Source organism: Vigna unguiculata, chromosome 4, assembly GCF_004118075.2.
Source record: "Vigna unguiculata cultivar IT97K-499-35 chromosome 4, ASM411807v1, whole genome shotgun sequence".
NCBI classification, from domain to species: Eukaryota; Viridiplantae; Streptophyta; class Magnoliopsida; order Fabales; family Fabaceae; genus Vigna; species Vigna unguiculata.
Window position 1 is genome coordinate 36,989,442 of NC_040282.1, and position 23,629 is coordinate 37,013,070.

General features: G+C 30.0%; 1 protein-coding gene across 1 annotated transcript; it reads right to left on the bottom strand.

The window, feature by feature from the left end:
• Positions 1–2,086: 2,086 nt before the first annotated feature.
• Positions 2,087–19,683, bottom strand: LOC114181685 (protein MOR1-like). Its single transcript, XM_028068207.1, has 44 exons — positions 19,394–19,683; positions 19,122–19,227; positions 18,901–19,024; positions 17,329–17,408; positions 17,063–17,240; positions 16,905–16,969; positions 16,527–16,609; positions 16,327–16,412; positions 16,106–16,219; positions 13,981–14,100; positions 13,468–13,570; positions 13,029–13,165; positions 12,292–12,357; positions 12,076–12,198; positions 11,183–11,254; positions 10,992–11,099; positions 10,780–10,885; positions 10,268–10,380; positions 10,087–10,174; positions 9,901–10,001; positions 9,167–9,274; positions 8,975–9,080; positions 8,829–8,908; positions 8,604–8,750; positions 7,090–7,165; positions 6,839–6,963; positions 6,647–6,757; positions 6,418–6,567; positions 6,218–6,292; positions 6,045–6,126; positions 5,850–5,959; positions 5,672–5,770; positions 5,524–5,598; positions 5,361–5,456; positions 5,183–5,284; positions 4,978–5,079; positions 4,428–4,622; positions 4,277–4,356; positions 3,723–3,782; positions 3,484–3,610; positions 3,240–3,362; positions 3,083–3,160; positions 2,540–2,695; positions 2,087–2,442 (listed from the first exon to the last, which is right to left on the bottom strand). The coding sequence occupies exons 1-44, from the start codon at positions 19,551–19,553 to the stop codon at positions 2,281–2,283; spliced, it is 4,758 nt and encodes a 1,585-aa protein (XP_027924008.1). The 5' UTR covers positions 19,554–19,683; the 3' UTR covers positions 2,087–2,280.
• Positions 19,684–23,629: the final 3,946 nt, after the last annotated feature.

Consider the following 23,629-nt stretch of genomic DNA (forward strand, 5'->3'; position numbering starts at 1 on the left):
TTGTGTGGATATTAAAAATAAGAGGAAAAAAAAATAATATAACACATGACTAATATATGCTTAAATTATGTATTCTATTATATTTGTTTGAAATATATAAACAGATAAATTTTTTAATTTTTAAAATATTTAAAATGTATCGGTGTAATAAATTTAAATTCAATGAAATGATTAATTATATTTTAAAATGAATAAATTTTGTACTAAAAAAAGTTAAGTATGATAAATTTTATTTTCATTTATTGTTTGTAAATAATAATTATGACGTAATAATACGTATACAAAGAGCATAAATTAGAAAAAAATGATATATGTGAATATGAAACTATTTTGAATTGAATGTTCACTTATTTGTGGTTTAGATTGACTTTTGTGGTTTTTAATATCTAGTTATATATTTTTCTTTTATTAAAGATTAACTATTTATTTTCATCTTTTAAATTAAAATATAACAAAAAAAAATATGTTACTTAAAATATAATAAACACAATGAAATAGTAAACTAATAGAATAATAATGTTAAATATTTAATAACCTATTGAAAATAAAAAATCATCACTTAAACTTTAATTTTCACATTTTATTTTATTTCTTTATAAATGAAATATATATTGTAAAAAAAAAAAATTCTGATCATAGCTAATCAGACTCAACATCAAAGTTCTCTTCATTTAGTGGTGAGATTTTACAAAGTTCTAAAAACATAATAACCAATATTATTGAAAAATTAAATAAAAATAATTAATGATAATGATGGAGTGAAGCCAAGTAATAATGTTACTTTTAAAGAAGAGTTGATAACGTGAATGATACAAAAATAGATGGTTTAATTACTTGGATGATATCTACTTACTTTCATAGAGATGTATCAGATACTCCTTCTAAAAAAGAATGTCAATTGTACCTAATTTTTAAAAAAATATTTTAATTAAGTCTCTTTCAGACAAAAATGACTAACACCATTAATATCATGTCACATGTCATACCTGATTTTTTTAATTTCCTTTTTGAAAAAAAAAATTAAAAAAAAAATGTCAGGTGTTAGAAATTTTACTGGTTAATATTTGGAGGAAGTAAGTCATAGGAGTTTAGTTTCATCTTTTGTTCTCTTTCAAGGGAGTACTGATCTACTTTCATGTAATTTGTTTCTTCATCTGTCCTTAGTAAGAAATTGCTACTTATATAAAGGTCCATATTTGTTTATTTACATCTGGCTTCCCCTATTCCCAGTGAGTTTAATGAATAACCTTTTAAAAATTACGTTGTCCTTTAATCGTAGCTTGTAACTAACCAACTAATTGAATTTATCAAGTTTGTCTTATCAACTCACATTCCAATCTACGTAAAATTTGGAGATCAGAAATTACTACAGGAAATTTTCTCAATTATCAACAGAATATCACGAATAACAAATCTGTCGATAAAGTCATTTATCAACTAATTTTTTTAACAATTTCACATTTTAATTTATTAATGAATATTTTTGTCGGTACAAAATCTATTTACAAAATCTAATAGAAAAATTTGTCAATAACATATAATCACAAATACTAGAAGAGGAGAAAGAGATGTGATGATGGTAGTTCGATGGTGACACAATGATGATGTGCATCAATGACGCTAATGATCGATGGTGACACACACCAAGGACACTAATGATCGCTGATGACATTTAAGTGAAAAACATTGTCAAAGATGTCAAAATTAGAGGAGGTGAAGGAAGAAGACAAATAGAAGGAGGAGACCGTGGTACAGGGGCTCGACGAAGACAAGAAGGAAAGAAGAAAGAAGATGAAGAAATAAAAGAAAAAAAAAGGAGAGGAAGGATCGGATAAAGAAGGAGAACTAATTACGTATTTTACCAAAAAAAATGTTACTAACGGCCAATCATAGAGGGATTTGTCACCAGTAATAATGGCCTCCAGATTTTGTAACCATTGATAAAGTTTACCAACATATTTGTTCTAGTACCAACGAATCATGCCCGTGAGTAATATGCTGTTTAGTGAATATAAATTATTCATTTTAAGATGCTAAATTAGGATACCGCATAAGCCGCTAAATTTATCTCATTGTATTTACAGGACTTTGGGTATTTACTATTTAGCGCAATAGAGAAAAAAAAAATACAAGTGACTTTGAATATTTGATAAATTCTTAATAATGTTGGTAAAGTAGTATATTAACAATTTTGTACAAATCTCTTGAAGTTCAAAACTCACAAAACCTGTTTTGCTTCTGGTCTTCTTTCTGTCAATTGAAAAATCTACAAGTTTGTTTCTACGAAGATGTTAACTCTGTAAGCTTGATAAGGCATTTCACGACCAGATCAGAAAACTTTTGATTTCTGGAAGCAAGTGATCCATTTGACCACCTGGATGAATCTAAAGGCCGTAAAAGAATGATCAAGACAACAAAGGATGATGTACGATCTGCATTAGCCTGTATTGACAATAATAGTTACTAAATTTGCACAATAATACATTTTCATAATGCCTGACATATCAGTTCAACAATAGAGATTGACAAAGTTTCTAACCAGAATCTTAAGAATCAATACATTCAATGCTTTCAACAAGGTTCCATCTTCCATACGAGGAACCCTGTCATCCAAGAGCCACAGAAGCAGCTCGGTAATGAGACTTTCAAGAGTGCTCTCCTTCACAGCATGCGCTAATCTTTTATTCTGAAATATCTGTATAGACCAAAACAAATTACAGCAATGGGATGATACAAATTTCAGATATATAAGGATGACTTAGTGATAAAGTTGGAATGACTTAGTGATAAAGTTGGAAGAGAAGGTGGGAGAGGTTGCTACTTCGACTCTCACCACTAATAATTTGGAAATATAAGATTGGTTTGATGAGTTTGGAAGGAAGAATAAAAAAGATTATGAGTTCAACTCTCCTAATAACAAATATTAACTAACATTGCCGATAAAAAGAAAATGATACAAATTCCCATCCCCACCACCAAAAGAAATCTACCTGCATGAGAGTCGACTAACATTGTCGATAAAAAAGAAAAAAATAGAAAAAGATGATAAAAATTCCCATCCCCACTGCCAAAAAACATCTACCTGCATGAGAGTGTTAAGCACATGTTGACAACATCGTGACGAAGCCCCAGTCAAAATAGAGTGAAAAGTTCTCCCAGCCTATTTGAAATAAATAGGAGAATAATTAAAATATGAAGATCTTTCCCCAAAAGAGGGAAGCAGTTTAGAAAACTCTGACCTTATTTGCAAGGTCTAAAACTAGCCTATCTGCATCTTTCACAAGTTCATCCATAACAATACCTTCTGGATCTTTAGTGGCTTGATGTAACTTACAACAAACAACTTTCATTCCATCAATAGACTGCAAAAGAAAATAAATTGAAAATCAGATTTCAAACTCCAATTACCAAAATCCAGAATGAGAATAGGGGAATCTCAAAAATACATTTGCATCTAACAGCAAATTATTCAGTTTAATTCACCTGTTCAGGAGAACCAAAAGAAATCATATCAAGTACTTCATTCCAATCTTTGGGTACATTGGCAAAAGCTGAAGAATGGGAAATCAACTGTCTGTCAATGTTACTATCAGGTTGACCATAACATTTCCTGACATCAACATGAGTGATAAGGAACAATAATAGAGAGTAATGTGGTACAGGGTCAATTTCCCTTTAACAAGGAGATAAAAGAATGAATTTGAATAAAACTTTTATCATACCGCAATACAGGATCACTAAGAGATCTAGACATCTCTCCACTTTGCTCTGCAACATTAGACCTGGTAATAGAAGCAATAACAGAAAATATTCACCGTTAAACATCAAATTTAACATTTTCTGTTTTCGCTCAAAAATGTTAAGTTTTTTCTCCACTTTTTTTTTATTCTCATTTTAATCCTAATTTGTGAAAATTGATATCATTTGATTCTGATTTGTGAAAAGTTGATATAATTTGGTCTTTTCATTAAATTTTTTGAAATGAGTAAAGGATTTTTCATAAAAGTTGAAACTTCTCTATAAGAATAATTTGTTTTGTTGATTTAATTAACATATTTTTAGTATCAATTTTGATGAAGAAGTTTTTATCCATTTCAAGAAATTTAAAAAAAATAACTAAATTGTATCATTTTTTAAAAATCAGTACTAAATTGTATCAACTTTTGCATATCAGAAATAAATTGAGATTGAAAAAATTAGAAGACCAATTTAATATTTTTGAACAAAAACAAAAACCAAATCTGTAATTAAACCAAAAAATAAATAATAAACGCACCTATTCCCCTTGACTGAGCTCCTTAAAATGGCCCTTGGTTCTCCATTATTCCCTTCCTCCTTTCTTTTTATCTTTGAGACCTAATAAATTACACGACCAACATCATCAAGAATTCAATATATCAAACAGACATGAGTAAGTATGTACTGACCTTGCACTTTAATCTATCATCTAAAATCCTTTTCTCAGCATCTGTTGGCTTAACAATAGATTTCCATATGTCGTTATTCTTGGAGCGCAAACCCTCCAATATATATCGGAAACATCTAGACCCAGAATACATGACAACAAATTGTTTGGTCAGCTCCCGCACCTTTTCTCGTACTTTCTCAATGTTATGCCCTAACTACAACATTAAAATAAGAAATTAAATTCTACTTCCCCATCTGTCACACCAAAGTAAATACATTACTCAAACCTAGCCCTATAACCAAACATTAGCATAAATAAACTAAACTAGGATTCATATATATATATATATATATATATATATATATATATATATATATATATATATATATATATATATATATATATATATTAAGGAGTGAATTTTAAACCTAACTCAATTTCACAAAATCGACTTATAAACGAAGGTTTGTACTCATTTATATATTCTAAATTTATCTTATTTCTAATCCACGTAAGCCTTCCAACAACAGAAATCATAATGTGTTCCAAATACAGTTGTTAAAATTAACCTTCTCTACTAGGAATGGAAGAAACACCGCCATTTCAGATTCTGTCAGAGAGTACCCCTCATCCTTCAAGGTGTCAAGAAGCTCTTGAAGAAATTCTAGCAACTGTGCAATTAAACCGAATAAAGTTACAACCGACACCATACATTTCCAAAAGAAAGGAAAACAAAGAAATTGAAATCAGAAAATAAACAATAATAAATCAAACCTTTAATAGATATGTTGTGTTTGATTGGCAAAACTGTAACACAAACCACCTCAGAAGAATGTCCAAAACTTCTATGACTTCCTTAGCAATGGACGGAAGTGCCTGAATTTGCAATTGCAGTTTGTATAAGTTCCGGTACATTCAACACTTCAAAAGTATGAAAGTTAAAGAACAACACCTTCTGCAGCATTTCAAGTCCTTCAACTTGCTTCCTAAAATCTGCACTCAAGAGTCTCCTACATAAATCCTCTCTGAAATACTTCATCATATCACTCTGCAAATTGCAATCGCATTTAACAAGTTGGAGTTATGTATGATTATTCCTCAACAAACATTCCCACCTTAAGATCTTGAATCTGTTTAGCGCGTTGGTCCTCAAACTTGCTTCTTTGAAGCACTCTTCTCTCTCTTTCTTCCTGCATGTAAGACAACCATCAAGATCAATCCACCTACGGATACTTTTGAGATCATAAGTAACATTCAATATACCTTATTTGAATGCTTGATATTCAACAAGGATTGAGACCGAACCACTGTATCTTGAACAGATACTGATTTAGATTTAGCGTCTTTTGTTACCACAGCTCTCTTTTAGATGATGAAACAAATAGTTAGGAGTCCAAACAATTTTAGAAGTAATTAACATATTAACATAAAAACAACATACCAAAGATGCAACTCTATTTCCCTGTTTTGAAACACCACTGGCAGTTGATTTCTGCACCTTCAATTTTGGTGGTGCTTCCACTGAAATTGATTTAGCTGACTCAAATGACTCTGAAAGATAAAAATTGTGAAGGTAAGAGAAAGAAAACAAGAAGCAAAAATTCAACATGATTCGCAAAGAAGAATGAGAACTTACCTTGAAAATCTCCATATGGTTTTAACTTCTCCAGAATTAGTGTCAGTGCCGGTCCGTGAATGTCTTTAACCACCTTTTCAATCTGAATAAACGATTCAAAGATGCTTTGTATCACAATATTATTGAAGAAACTGGAGAAGAAAAAAGCATTTTTATTTTTCTCACACACATACTATGTCAGGTCTACCAATTCTCAGCATCTCATTAATGCAAGCCTCTCCTGCTTTACGAACATCCAAAGATTTATCCTAAGAAGAAGCCATCATAAATTTTGTTCAGAGAATAGTGTGAATTAAAACAAAAATAATTACAATTAACATTTGCAGATTAAAAAAACCGCAAAAAATTAGAAAGCTGAGTAACCGGATTTTACTGTCAATGCAGAAGAAGCAGGCTTAAGAAGTTCTGCAGCTTCAGCAAAACTACTTAACCCAGAAAGTTGCTTAGATAACCAATCGAAAAGATCTCTACGGCCAACCGCACCAATTCTAGAGTCCATCAAAGCCGTTGCAATATATGGCACCTAAAGTAATAACCATACTTAGGACAGCAATACTAAGAACACAGAATAACATTACAATTTACACAGGATAAGGACAAACCATTTTATCAAGATGAACAGCAGCCACCCAAGAATCTAAAGTATTCAGCGCACATTCTCTAGTGTGCTTATTCTTGTCACCAAGACATTTCAATATATCAGACAGAATACCCTGTAACATACCATTTAAATTAAGTTCAAATAGCAAACACCAACTGGGCATAATTAAGAAAACATAACAGAATCCTCTTACCTTGCTTGCCTTCTCAGCAGCTTGTCCCATTGCTGATGCAACATTGCCAACTGTCACCAAGGTAGCCGTGACGATGTTTTTGTTGCTATCAAAGAGCCTTCCCCTAAGAGCTCCAAACAACTCAACTGGTAACAAAACAGTTAGGAAAAAATTAAAAGGATTGACAAAGTTTATAATAAACTAGAACAATTGGTAAAATATGGAATGCATTTTACTAAATGGGTAAAAGTTGAACAAAGAATATGGAGTACCAGTTCCAGTCGCTTGAATGCGATTATTTGCCTCTTCCAATATTTTGTCTACAGCATGAACAGAAACCACACGAACCTATAGTAAATAAAAGGTTAAATCATTTCAGAAGTCCTAATTTTTGTAGTGAAATCTCAAGTAGGTCCCCCTATTTTTATTTGACTCATTTGAGTCCCTATTTTTGAAAATTCATTGCAATTGGTTCCTTTCCGTTAGTTGTCCAGTAATGGTGCTAATTATGTGTCACGTGTCAACACCTGATTTTTTTTAATTTTTAATTTTTTTTAAAAAAAAAATTGTCACGTGTCAATCTGACATTGTGCCACGTGACAGAGACAATGTGATGTGGCAGTGCCACGTGTCACTATTGAATGTCAAAAGTCTCAATATAATCCCTGTATTTGTTATTTTGTCTCAATTTGGTCCCAACTTTGTTTAAAACTGAATCAATTTCAAAACTATATCAAATTTAATTTTTATATAAATTTACAATGGTATTTTTATTATAATTGATATTTTTAACAAAATTAAGTTTATTTAAATGTATATTTTGCATTGAACTTTATTTAAATATTGTTTCAAATATTTCTATATTAATAATTTATAGACAAATGTTAGAATTGTTATAATTTTTTTTTTAAATTTTATATTTGAATTTATAAAGTTTTTATTTTTAAAGCAACTCTAACATTTATCTATAAATTATGGATATATAAATATTTAAAATAAAATTTAAATAAATATCAGTGCAAAATATACATTTAAATAAATTTAATTTTGTTAAAAATATCAACTATAATAAAAATACCATTGTAAAATTTATATAAAATTTAAATTTGATACATGATGAAATTGATTCAGTTTTAACAAAATTGGGACCAAATTGAGACAAAATAACAAATATAGGGACTACATTAAGACTTTTCACATCCAACAGTGACACGTGGCACAATGTCAGATTGACACGTGACAATTTTAATTTTTTTAAAAAAAATATAAATTATTAAAAAAATTAAAAAAATTAAAAAAAACCACGTGCTAACACGTGGCACATAATTAACACCATTACTGGACAACTAACAGAAAGGAACCGATTACAACGAATTTTCAAAAATAGGGACTCAATTGAGTCAAATAAAAATGGGGGGACCTACTTGAGATTTCGCTACAAAAGTGGGGACCTCTGGAATGATTTAACCTAAATAAAATTGTGCAACAAAGTTAGAAACAACATCACAGTAACATACTTCTCCTTAATAACTGAAAGTGAAAGCAGAAAACTACTTTAAGTACAAAGAGATGGACTTTAGGCTTAATTCAACCCTACAAACTTGGTTTGTAAGGTAAAGTTTGCATCCAATTATATATTCTAAATTGACTTTATCTCTAATTGATGTGAGACTTCCAACACACTTCCTCGTGTTGAGGTATATACAAATCGAGCATAAGACTAATGGATAACAACTAACATTGCTGATTAAAAAACAATAGCAACAGCTAGATTTATCAAACAAACCTTCCAATCAGGGCTTCCCAAGCTCTTCAGGAGAGTCGGAGTGATCTTTCCACTGATGTCTTCGCGAGGCAACCCATCAAGTCCTCCAGTAACATCAGATGAAGAGTCTAATGTTCTGACAGTTCTTTTGGTAATTGCAGATGCTCCCTAGCACAGTGGAAATATAATGACAACATTAGGAAACCAAAACATAACACAGAACTAACCTCAGTAAACATAACATACCTCAAATGGATTCTTCTCATATTCTGTATCAAGGGCACTTAGCAGTGCAGGCTTTACATCAGTAAGAAACCCTCTAATTTCTGCAAAAAGAAAAGGCTTAGACCCTTGAATACAAAATTGAGATGGAATTTGAAACGCAAAGTCACCTGGACCAACAAATCTGTGCAGAACACCCAAAAGCTTAATTGATGCATTTCTAGTAGCAGCAGCACTTGAATGCAACCCAATGTCTTTAAGAAAATCAATTAAATCCTGCAGAAGATTTGCATTATACATAGATACTTTAACCAAATCATTCTATAATAAAAAAATACAGAAATAAAATATCCATGGTGCACCTTAAGATTTATTTGTGAGACACCAAAATCCTCAACAGCAGAAACCATCCACAAAATCCCCTCACTAAGAACCTTAGGATTCTTATGTTCCTTCACGATCTTGTAAAGCTACAGTAAATACAGTTTTTCAAGCATGATTTGTTTAATGCATCAAGATAAACAAACTCAATAATATACAGCAAAAAACGAACAACCTACATTTCATATGAATCCAGACATAGGCCTAAACCTAATAACAAATTAACTACAAAATGTAAACTGCTACGCTAAGAGAGTTTGGCTGATTGCAGTCACAAACTAAAACTATTTACTGCCAACTTTTTTAAGTCTTACCTTTTGTCAAGTTTTAAAAAAATATTATTTAAAAACCTAACAAATTATGAAATTCTACAATGAAATATATATAACTTAACCTCTACTAAGTCAACAAATTGTTAAGGAGATATAATTTTGTCAAGCGAACTATCATTCACAAAACTGCATAGATTTGACGTAAGCTCACCTCTTAAACTTCAGATGATTAATAATGGAAAATCAAGATTCACCTTGTGTAAATGTTGATATAATGAACACTAGTGATGCAGACACAATAGTGCTAATTGATCATATTTTTACCATATTCCAAAAGAAAAATTGTAAGCACCCTTTCCATGTGCATATATTTACAGGATTCACAAGCTAGAAGCACAATAGTTTTGTTAATATTTAGAATATATGCTTATAACCGTGCTTACTCTTTCAAAAATGAATCCTGGACCAACTACTTCACACAATGTACTCAGGCATCGCATTGCATGTGCACGTGTCTTAATATCCGCTACACGTTCACTTAGTCCTAACAATGAAAAACAAGTAGCAAATCAAACCAGCCCTTCAAGAAGTAAACTGGGTTTAAAAATATTAATAACTAAAATACCTACCTGAAAGGCAAAGTACTACACACTTCTTTGGAAATTTAGCCACAGTTGAACCTATAAGAGTGACAACTTCAATAACCTGAAGCTGAACCTGCGCAAGGAAAATACAAGTTTAGGAACCTTTAATAATATCCAACCCATATTTGAAAAAAAAAACATTTTAAATTCTAAAGAAAATAAGAACCTGAACATTTTTCTCGCCCCATCCAGGTAAAGTGCAGAGTAAATGAATCAAAATTTCTGCTGATTGGTCGAGGTCCTGTAAGCCTTCTACTTGCTCTTTCAGTGAAGAAATGGCTGCAAAATTCTAACTTCAGCAGCCACATTCTATCAAGCATTTTCAAAAAGCATTTATTACCAGAAAATTAGAAGGAAAAAAACTATATTTATTATCTTTTACACAATCATTTTTTATTACAGGGAATAGCAGGCCATGTTTCGTCACAGAATAGAATTCTCAACTTTTATACTTCTTTCTAATATAAAAATTTTAGAAGAGTAACGCATCACAATCAGCAAATTTGTAAGGGATGATGGGAGGGGCTGTGGGTTGAACTCCTCCACTAACACTCGGGGATATAGGTTGGTTTGATGGATTTGAAAGGGAGGATGGGAGAGGTTCAACTCCCCCCACTAACAAATACTAATCACTCACATTACCGATAAAAAAAAAAAAACAAACAGCAAACCGCCAACCTTCCAAACGCTCTTTCCACGCCGCACTTTTTAGTAGATTTATAGTATCTGACTGTATGAGAGAACCTACTCGGCTTTCAATCTCTTCTAGACTCATCTCAGTAGGCTGCATAGTGTTGGACACAGATTGAAATAACTATAATTAGTTATAAAAGAAACTGAGATGGAAGATTCCGAAAAAAAAGAGACAAGACAAACAGATATCAATTCACCTCAACATCCTCATGTTGTTCAACTGATTTCGAAGCCTTCACTCGTGCAACTACATCTGTTTTTTTCTTTGTCCCAGACTTTACAGCACCCTTTTTCTTAGTGACAGGCTAGAATATACAAATTATTTAACTAATCAACTTCCGTTCATCACAATCACATATTAGTTAAAAGCAAGAAAGTACAATCTTACAAGTGACTGAACAGGTCTCTTTCCACTAAGCATGCTTGCAGCTGATCTTTTGACAAATGCACTTTCAGAGGTCTGTATGCAAATCAAGTGACATTGATGTTGGACATCCAATATTACATTTAAACTTTAATATTAAATCATTGATAAATTTGTATTCTCTATATTTAACATTGTTCTCAAACTCCTGTGCAAAACCCATTAGCAATATAGCATTACATTGCCATGTTACATCTAAGTTAAATATTGGAATAACATGTTTTAGGGGACGGATTCAGTGGAAAAAATTCACATAATTTCTCTTAAAAAAGTAATATATAAAAGAAATCATTTGAAAAAAAAGTAACCATTCAACAAAGTAACCAATCAAATCTACTGATTCAAATGAAACTCGTGTTAAAATTATTAAACGAAAACCAAAATGAAAGAAAAGTAAATCCACCTCTGCAGAAGATGCTCTTGCACGTGTATTTTGCACAGAAGCTGGGAAATCATTATCGAATGTCAGCATAAAACAACCCCATATTTAGAAATCAAACATAAATCAAAGAACAATTTAGAGAATGACTTGAATTAGGAAGGCAGAAACATAGCAGGATTTAGGAAAATTCAAACATCAGTGAAACAAATAATTTGAGTACTGCCAATCATAGTTACAGAAATTTAATGCCTGGTTGAGGATAATTTGAAAGGAATGATCAGCATGAGCCAGTGTGAAAACTTGTAATTTTAAAAAACCATGGTCTGCTGATTTTAATTATCAAGATCACCTTTAAAAGATCATATCCAAACTTCTGATACACATCAACTACAAAGATTGCACCGTCTAGCCCAAAACTTACATTTTCCCCTTGACATCTAATAATATATTTGTTTCTATAATAAATAAAAAGTACAAAACCTGCAGAAGAACGACCAGGCACAGCATCTTCAGATCCTGAAATCATTTCCGAAAGCTTCTTTCTCCTAACATCATCAAGTTTCTCCAAAGACCTTTCCAGAGGTCTCATGCCAACCGACTATTAAAAGGGTGAATGAAATGAGGTTTATACCCTCAACAGCAAAAGCATATCCTCAAACACACAAACATATGCGGTTGAAACATATTTTACCTTAGCTATTGCTGCCAATGCTGAAAAGGCAGCATCCCTGACTTCAGGAGTGCCGTCCTTTAGGCACTGCAATATCCAAATTTTAGCTTTTTAAAATACTAATAAATAAATATAAGATCAGCACTCATAATGCGCGTTTCACAGTGTTAGAAGTTTCACATTGACTAGAGATGAGGACAATTCACACTATATAAGTGAGTGCAAACCTCAACTTACAAGCCGGTTGTAAGGGACTGAGTTAGACTTAAAGTCCATTTCTTAAGATGATATTAAAGTCATGGTTAGGACCTATCCTAGCGAATTGTTGTTATTCGTGTTTATTGTTTCACCTGTTATCGGACCACTCATTAATATTTAGTCTCACGCATGAGATGTATAGCCTCGACGTGAAGGGGTGTGTTGGAAGTCTCATATTGACTACATATAAGGACAATTCACAATATATAAGTGGATGCAAACCTAGCCTTACAAGCCGGTTTTGTGAGGTTAAGTAAGACTTAAAATTCATTTCTTAACACACAGAAACGCAATTCAAAATAAATGATTTATTAATTAAATCATGTTTCTAGTGGTCCTACACCAGGGAAAGAAGGTGATTAAACTGATATTTAACTAAAAAGAACTAAAACTGTTGAATCCTATATATATAAGCCAAAGACTCTAAAGTTGCTTTTAAATTCCACCCAAAAATCAATGCATGTGTGCTAGACAAAATTAAACAGCAAGAACAAACTGACCTCCATACAGATTGGCACATAATCCTTGTGCACCTTTGCAATAACACCTTTGTTACTTGTTTCGATACAAAATGTCACCCAGGTCAAGGTTAACGATCGCACAAGAGGGACTTTGTTTTTGGTGGCTGTCTTGATTTCTGCAACAGATTAAACATAGTTCACTCAACAAGAAGCAAATACAAAACACTAATGACAAGCAGCTACACATTATGAAAAACCAATTTAAATCGTGGATATATCATACAAATAAATAAAAAAGAAATATAAACTACTTAGGATACAGATTCTAGAGGGAAAATGACACCAAAACACTTTTGTTCTGACATCTGTAGTTAGTGATGTAAAAGGATGAAAGAGATTCTAAGATTCTGTAAGTCCAGTATTGAAAGCCCTTCAAATAAAAGACTACTAAGTTCAATAAAGAAAATGGGAAACCTGCCTTCAACAATATCTATGAGGCTGATGCATCCAGCTTTATGCATCGCTTGAAGAGTCTGTGACAATGCCTCAGCCAAAGCAGGTTTTTTCTCCTTCAATTTTTCCTATTCATCGAAAAGCAATATTAGAAGAAAGAATAAATTATTATTTTATGTGTATAAATACAATTAATTATTTACTTTAACAAGACTTTCCCTGTAAACTAAAAGCAAAATTATCATGTTAACACTTCTAAAAACATTCAAACCAGAAGATAATCAACCTTCTTACCAAAATCAATTATTAAAAACCCACCAGTAAGAGAAATGTAAGGTGATCAGAAGTTCAAAATGAGAAAGATCATAGTCTCAACAAATTCTGTTGATCAACTAATTTAAATAAAACAGAGAATGACCTGGTTGCATTTAAATGGAAGGAATACACATGAACTTTTACTTGTACATAACAAATAACTAGTTAAGACAATCAAGTTAATAAACCCCTTGTACATTGTCTGTAGGATAGAACTTATTACAAGCAAAACAGGCAATAGAAAACGAGAACTCGCAGAAAAATGAGTTCTTAATCCACGAGAAAGATTGCCAATAGCCTGAACAGCTTCAACTGCAACAGCAATATTCACATCTGAAATAAGCTGCAAACAAAAACCACTAGTTCAACTTTTGTCGCCCATAAATACATCAGTAACAAGGATAAAAAAATTGTTAAGTCAACTATGTCCATGGTCATGAAAATAGACCATGACAGAAACAATCAGATATTAGAGTAAGGGGAAAAAACAAAATGCACCACTACCAATTTGACATATAAGCAATATTTGCCCTTTACCATATAGTCAGTCTTATGATACATGTTGTAAATAGTGAATTATTAGGATAAAAAATATTTTCAATATCTCCATAGTGATTAGGAGAAAATGTTTTTAAAAAATTCTTGTTTATTTCAACACATAAAATAGATATTCATACAAATGAATCCTTGTATATTATGAACAATGGAACGTAATTTACATGGATTGTACAATACATTACATAGTGATGGGCCTAGGCTCACGTATTAAAAATACATCTAACATTTCCTCTCAAGTTAGTGCACATAAATCATATGCACCACATAAATCATTTCCTCTCAATCAAGTTAGCAAATCGAGTATTAATGTCTCTAGATACAATCTTTGAGCCAATATGAAGGGCAATTTGGTTATCACAAATGAGACATTTGTGTAAGTTCTCCAACTCTAAGTTCTTTAAGTAGTTCTTTGAGCCAAATATGTAAGGACCTTGAAAATACTAAAGAGTAGAAATAGTTTTTATAATAGATACTAAATTATTTTATTATTAAAAAGGTCCAGCTACAAATAGAAATTAATTCATCGAGTTTCATTTTATAAAAACTACTATCTCTAAAAAGTAATCTCTTTTCCTCCTTTACACTCTCTTTAAGTTTCTGACCAAGCTACTTATCTATTTGAAGATTAGAGTTCACCATAGGAGTCCTTGTGAAGAGTGCTATGGTCGTACCTAATTAGAATTTTGAAGAAAGTAAATTTATCTGCTTATGATGGTGATTAGTTGCATGTTAGTAGCAATGTAACTGCTAAACAGAGTCATTGCAAAATAAGTTCATAAGTTGCAAAACACATAGCTTTGTACTCTACTTTTGCATTAGATCTTGTCACTATTGTTTTTCCAAGAAATCATGTTGTTACTAATAAAGACACATTAATTTAAAGTGGATCTCCTGTGAATGGGAGCATATGCATTTCGGTATCCCTAAACTAAACGCCATCAACCTGAAGACAGTTTGGTGTTGCTCCATTTCCTAGATAGGAGTAGCAGCAAGGGCAATAATTCATTGAAGTTGTTGAAATGTAATGTTATTTTATTAATATTTTCTTTTGTGTGTCTTGCCCCCTTTTGTATCCTATATATTTACATCAATAAGAAACAGCAGTGGTTTTCTAGCCATTTTGTTCAAGTGAACTCATGTAGTAGACCATGGACTTTGTCCAAGTATTCAGCCATTGGGCTATCAAGGCATCTAAGGCAATGGTTAGTATCATTCATGTACAACAGTTGGGCTTGTTCTTAAACCCCATGTGTCAAGGGTGCAAAAGATCTACTTCAAGAAGCAAGAATAGTCAACTTAAGAACATTGCATACTTGACCATCAACTTTCAACCATCGATAATGATCTTTTTCATCAATGGAGGATGTTATCTGGTTAAGATGATCAAAGGTTACGAATTTGTAATTAGTGTGATTGTTATCAATAAAATAATTTTTTATTTCCTTACTTAGTTTAAGTAAACAATACAATGCAACCATATGCATCCAAGCACAAAAATGTTAAAAAATATTTGTACATTGCATATACATAAGTAAATTCGAACCTCTACAGAAACCGGGAGAAAGCTTGGATGAAAAATTGACCAACAATAAATATATATAAGTTTGAAAGAAAGGGTGCACAAATTAATAAAGGAAGTAACTCTTCACTTGATAAGCTTTAATCTTAAGTTATTATACCTGACCTTAATGTCAACTTTTCAACAATATAAGATATATCCTAAGAGTCTCTAGGAAACAGACAACATTTGAGCAAACACATTAAGACCAAAACAAACACGTAGATAATACCTTCCTTAAGGTCCGACAAACTTCTGAGAAATCACCAGGAGAAATTCTTTTAGTTGATGCAAGCTTTGTTAGCTGAGCAATAGCTTCCTTCCTTTCAGACCATTTGGTGCTTTTCTGAAGATTAATATGACAATAAGTAAAGAACTAACTTACACAGACTCAAAACATATAACAAACCTAAAGGTGCCACAGTTACTAAGAAGATGGAGTAGAAAACTGACCACTCCCTTCCAAAATCCTGACTTCTCCAATGGAGTCAATATATCAACAGGATCAACAAGTTCAAATTCATCAATTTCTTGGGAAACTAATCATCAAAACATTTGACAACCAAGTGAAGGCATTAATTAGTAATACTGAAGAAAGACAACAATGTCTGAGAGAACAAAAATCATTACTCCATACACATAATTTTACATACCATTGTTCTCAGCATTTTCAATAGGACCAGAACCCAAATCATCTGACATAACTTCTGGTTGGGATTCTTTTCCTTGCTCAGATCTAAAACATGACAGAATGTTTTATTACGGCGATGGTGAAGACAGAAGTCATATAAAGCATCTCATCATATCTAAAAGAAGTCCAGATCATAAAGCAGGTTAAAATCAACAAAATACATCCTAAAATTATATCAAATATTTCACTTCAGAAAATTAACGACTAGAAACAAAATAAAAGGATTTAGTAAAATGAACATGGATGCACATAAGTTATTCATGTCCGAGTAAGTAAGATTCTATTGAATACTTAATATGGATAAATTCAAAAACTAAAGAATCCAAAATTGGACATCCACCTTATTTTACGGGTTGGTTGTGTTGTACGGTTAATATTTACAAGTTCTGCTTCTAGCTCTTTCTTCTACAGAAATGACAAAAATACTCTGATTTTATTACTAGAAGAAAATAATAAAACAAATAAGCTACAAAAAGATGAACAATCAATTTAACTTACCATTGTGTCTCTCATTTTTTCAAACAAAATTGACTTCACACTATCTTTACCAATCCAACGACAAAGTTCAATAGTCAACCCTTTAGCAGACTCACGAACATTTTGATCTTGATGATCAAAAAGTTCCGCAAGCATCTTCAAAATTCTTTTTGCGGGTACAATTTTCACTCCAAATTCACTATATATCAACATAGAAAATAATAATTTTAAAAAATTCATTTAAAGAAAACATCTATCATAGATCTTGCAACAAAGAAAATCTAAACCTTAAAGCTTGAAACATAACATCTATTGCTGGTACCACAGCTTTAGCAACTTTATTTTTTATTGCTTTCTCCATTGCATCCTAAAATTAATAAAAGCCATCAGAAAATATTAGAAAGGAATAACATGACAAGTAGACCCAAAGTTATTTATGTGCAAACTTCCAAAGAATTTACCACGTTATAAACCAATCAAAACTATTTGAAATCAACTGTATCAAAAGTTAGAAGTAAAACAAATATTAAAACATATATTTGGACCTATATAACACTGTTACATTAAAAAGGGTTTCCTACCAACAATTGGCACTTTTTATAATGTATCATATCATTAGTTTATTCTTTAGAGCAATTAAAAAATTAAAATTACAATACTTCTAGATACTCATTTGTGGAAGGACTTCTTGGATTAAACTTTTTGCATACAAAAAGCCCCAAGAGCAATAAGGAAGAAACAGAAAAATTAAGAATATATAGTAAATGCACTGTTATTTACATCAAATCCATAGAGAATTCACCATGTACGACATTTCCGGGATTGGTGACAAAGAAAATGGAAACAAGGCTACTTGAAATAAAAAAAATAGTATGAAAGATCATACCATGAAAACATAAAATAGAAACGGAACTCTAAATAATATATATTTTATCAAAATGATATTTCCTATTATTATTAATTAATATTTTTTGCATATGCAAACCCTTGATAAATTTGAAAAAAAAAAAGAAGTCTAACACTCATTTTTGGAATAGGATAACTGGCAAAAGTGTATTTAAAACAATAACAAAAATAATACTAACCACAGTAAAAGTCAAAAAATTATTTCAGTAGACATTATGAAATACAGAATAAAAAGTTCTGCAAAAGGAAGCCCAAGGTAAACCATTCATTCAAGCAAAACAAAGAAAAAAACATCCCCAATACAATTTCTGTGTTTACCCAATATATTTGGAATATAATTCGACAAATCAATGTTTATCATTAAATTAGTTAGTATCCATATAAATGAAGATTATCTTTTATTATAATTTTAATATAATATTAATCATAGTTAATCTATGAAAAAGGTAATTCTTTATTATTGTTATTATTATTATTATTTCATTTATATCAATAATCCCAAACATAAAACATATTGAAGCATGTATAATAACAAACCTACCATAGTTCTCACTTCTAATCTACTCTACACTTACTATTCTTATTATTTTACTAACTTGAGAACCAACTATCGTTCTTAGCTGACCCTCTCGATTAGGTTCTTGGTTCTACCTCATTGAGGTAAAGTTTTTTCCTCAATATTATCCAGTCCTCAACTTTAGATATCAGAGTTTTCACCTCATTGATTACTCCGCTAGAAATGTTCAATATTTGGTAAAAACACTACATGAAAATTATAACGAAAGTACTCTGTCAAATATTGCTATAACAGCACACTTTGCCCACAAACACAAATTATTGAGAGAAAGAGGGAGAAATTTTGGCATTGCCCAGCGACTGAAAAGAAAGACAAAATTCAAAAGAATCATAAGGTAGAAAACCATTCAATAATTAAGAAGCCAGAAAAATATTACCAGAAATGCATCCACGGCCTCTAATTCCACCCATAGCAAAAACACTATCTGAGCTTTTTCCACCGTCTTCGGCCTTCCTGTCAGACATTTAGCCACAACGGCATCACATACCTCCTTCCCATACCTACTCCGAAATTCAAATTCATACAAACGGTAATTTCCTCAAAACAAAAACATGCAAATGAATTACAAACCCAACCAACAAAAGTAACGAAATTCACCTCCCGGCGTCAGCATCTGCGGCTCGCAAGTACGCAATCAACGCGTCCAGAGCCTTCTCCTGCACCGGCGCATTCGAATCAACCACGGTCTTCTTGAAAAAACGGCCTGCCAAATAAAAACACACAGAGCAAAGCCAGGCATAAAAATTCAAACGAAATTACACCTTAAAAAATACAGCCTCGTCAGAGAACTTCATCCAGATCCCCATACAGAAATTATAAGCGAGTCAAACAATGTAATTACACTATCCAATAGAAACCGAAACACCAACCAAATTCGCGGATGCGAGAGTCTTTAGGATCGGTTATTGAGTTGCATAACGAAGCCAAATCAATGTTTGCTTCGCTGCGCACCTTCCAATTCTTGTGAAAGAGACGATTCTCCCATGGCAATTTCTTTGCCTCCTTCAACAACTTCTCTTCCTCCGACATTGCTGTTTCTCTCTGAGAAAAGTACAATCTCACCTACCAACCCTACACCACGAATTCTAACCACAAAACAAAGAGATTGTTTGGTTGTCTCTCTGTGATGAGATTGTGATGCTAGCAAATGAAGGAAGAGAAAGAAAACTGAAAGAGCGCGCAAGAGACTTTTATATTCTTCAAATATACAAACATGAAAGATGGGGTTTATTCTTCAAATATACAATATATTTTTTCTCCAATAAACTAATTAAAAATATTCATGCCGAAATAATTCGTAATTTGATAATTTTTAAATTTTTTTTAACAAAAAATTACTTTTGAATACATTTTTAATTTAATATCAAATTTTAATCTATAACAATATACAAAATATTCCTTTTGTGTTTATATTTTCAAATACTAAATTTATCTTTTAAAATATAATTACTTAGTAAAATTAACCGATATTTTATAAATTTAAAAAAAAATTATCTATTTTTGTTTTTTCAATTTTTTTCTATTTATTAACAGTTATTATCTCATCTTTTGTGATATATTTTATTTTACTTTTAATAAATATAATTTTATTTTATATATTAATTTAAAAACATTACATCATCATCTACAAATATAATATTATATATATTTAAAAAATGCTGCTAATTTTAAATATTATTTACTTAAAAAAAATCAAAAACTTGTCATGTATGTATGTATTTTTAAATATTCTGTTATTGTAATTTTTTAAATTTAGTTAATTTGATTCATAAATGATAGGTTATGGTGCTAAAAGTATTTAAAAGTAATGAAAATTAATAAAATTATTAAAAAAAATTAATACAAATTTATTTAATTACAACATAAGCATTTAGAAGAGAGGATGTAGGTTACAAATTTTAAATTAGTAGAAGTAACCGAATTATACTGGTGAAAGATGTGAGTCATGGAAATATTAAAAAATTAAAATATAAAAAAATAGTAAAAATTTAATCTAAATCTGAAAGTACCACTGCAAAGTATTTTCACATCAAATATAAATAAAATGTAAATAACTTTTAGTAAAAGTTTTAATACAACAAATCATAATTGTTCACTCTTTTTTCATTTTTTTTTTTAACTGTTTCTGCCTGTTGGCTATCCATCATACAATAATAGTTCTTTAACAATACATTTTTAACTTGTCATTTATATTTTCATCTTTGCAATTCTTGTAATTAAAAATTAAACATCATTTATCATGCATTTCAGTGTCGTTTGATTTGATGATGTTTGATTTTTGAATTCTCACTAAATTAAAATAAAGTTACTTTATTTTTAGCTTTCTGTTTATATATAAATATTTTTTTCCATGTTTTCAACTTAGATGAACAATAATGAAAAATAAAATTTTAAAAAAATAAAGATAACTTGGAATATAAAACAATGTAAAATAAAAACTTTTTACAATTTTATAACCGCCTTCAACAAATAAGTTAAAAATTATAGTAAAGATAAAATATAAGAAGTAAAAGTATATCTCTTTATATAAATATGGATAATTACTAAATACAAGTCATCATTAAAAAACTTAAAAACACGTTTATTATATAAAAGTTAAATTAAAACCTACATAACACAAAATTACACACAATGATAGGAACATGAAAATAAATTAAAACTTAAATAACAATAGCAGAAAACTGATATGAAAAAATTATTTTAAATAAAATAACAAACAAAATAATCTGTTTCATTTATATTTATATGTCTATTTTTTTCATTTTGATCATCATTCATTTTAATACAATAATAAAACTATTTTTGTCACATAAAATAATTAAATTAATACTTTTAAATCGAGTCTTTAAATTTTAATTAATAATGATACTAAAATCTTGAAATTAGTACTAATAATTTATTTCTTCTAATTTACTTTGATAATAAATTAAATTCAATAATAGTAATAAATTTATTAATTAATTTACTAGCTCCTTAATTTTCAAATAATAGTAATTTAATAATTTTAAAAAAATAATATAAAATATTTTAAGTAATTCCTTTCCAAATTATAAAATCTGATAAATTATTATATTGAAAAACTTATGTATATTTCATTTTTATATTTTATTTTAATATGTAAAACAATTTTTTAAAAATCCTTTCCTTATCCAACGGCATTCCAACATAAACAGATTTTGGCGGGAGCGATATGGTTCGTCTTTCCGGATCGTCTATAATATTTTATTCTGTTCTTATAGTTCAAAAAAAATTATCTTCTAAATAAATCAGAAAATTATATATATATATATATATATATATATATATATATATATATTATTTGTAGTATAGAATACATATTTGTTTATATAACTGCAATTTATAATAAATATTTTTTTTGAAATATATCATTTATATTGTAATTAAAATCCATAATGAATAATTTTGTGAATTAACACTTAATTAGGTGTTTTGAGGATCATCGGTGATTGATTGTCGTTGAGAGATATATGTAGGCTGTGAAAAATATATGTTAGCATTATATATTGATAGGATGTACAAGTATTTTAGTGAATTTTATTTGAGTATAATTTTTAAATTTAAATGTAAAATATAATTATTAGTAAAAAAATATTAATTATGAAATAATTATTTTGAAATTTGAATTATATATTTATATTTGTACATTTATATCTGCAAAACTGGAATTAGTTTATGAATTTTTAAAATTTATATTTTGGATAATTCATTTAATTTTTTAAAAAATAATCAAATTTATTTGCATTAATATTTTATTCAATAAAGTGATTTGAATTGTACTTGAATTTTTTAATTTTATATTTTAAAAGTTGTTTTTAATAATTTTATTTGAAATTATATATATATATATATATATATATATATATATATATATATATATATATATTCGTAAATATTTACGGGTATAATTTATATAAAATTTTCACAATTATTTTTTTCACACATATCCAATGAATAACAAGACAATTTTTTTTAAAATTGAACAAATAACAGATACGTGTTCATTTCTTATGGCTAGAATCTTATATATGTGATTTTGGATGTAGAGGATACGATGTTATATTCGAAGGAAATAATTTTAGTGGAATTGTGTCGTCAGAGAAGAGTGAGTTAAAAAATAACAAAGGAATTTCAATTCACACATAGTGGTCTCATAACAATGTTCAAATTGATTTCACTAAAATTGTGACATTGTCCATATTTAAAAAAGAGATCAATTAAGTCCAATATATATATATATATATATATATATATATATATATATATATATATATATATATATATATATATATATATATATATATATATATATATATATGTATATATATATATTAAATTAATAACTAACTTTTTTTATTAGATTGTGGTTATCTTTTGAGTGACATTAACAGAATTAAATTAATAACTAAACTTTTTATTAAATTGTGGTTATCTTCCGAGCGACATTAACGGAATGAACTGTGAGATCACTCTCTCCTATTCTTCTGGTCTAAGTATACCAATCCATCCCACACTCAAACAAAACACTTTTCCACCCACATAGTTTTTCTCTTAGTTTTTCTTCCAAACAGTTGTCTTTCTGTTCTTTCCATAACTATGTTGATTTCACTGTAGCTTCCTTCCTCCAAGTAAGTCAACAATGCTGTTTTATCTCCTTTCTAATGTTCAATTTGAAATTCTGACCCAAGTTTTGATATTAATCAGAAAACACATTTTTTCCATGACCTTATGTTGCAATTCTTAGGTTGAATTGAGGTTTTTGCCCTTACTGGTTGATGTTGATTTCACCAATCTTAACATCAGTAAAAAGGTAATGGGAGCTAACTGATTTTCTTGAATTTCGTATAGAAACCATTCTAATGACTTTGATTGCATGAATTTGTGCTTGATTGATGCTTGTATCACCTGTTTGTGCTGAATTGGAGTTTTTGGTTTGAATTTCTAGGCTTTGCATGTGAAAACAGATTGGGAATCTGATGTTTTCGCCCAAGCGAGCAACTCTCGCCTGAGTGAAAACACCAGAACCTCCACTCTGCCTCTGCGTGAATTGTCGTCTAGGCGAGTGATTCTCGCCTGAGCGAGAGAAA

Coding starts and splice junctions, on each gene's coding strand:
- LOC114181685 (XM_028068207.1), bottom strand. CDS start 19,553: ATGTCGGAGGAAGAGAAGTTGTTGAAGGAGGCAAAGAAATTGCCATGG. Junction 10,175..10,267: donor GGGGCGAGAAAAATGTTCAG/GTTCTTATTTTC, acceptor TTCCTTGCGCAG/GTTCAGCTTCAGGTTATTGA. Junction 3,363..3,483: donor CTTTTGGTTCTCCTGAACAG/GTGAATTAAACT, acceptor TTTCTTTTGCAG/TCTATTGATGGAATGAAAGT.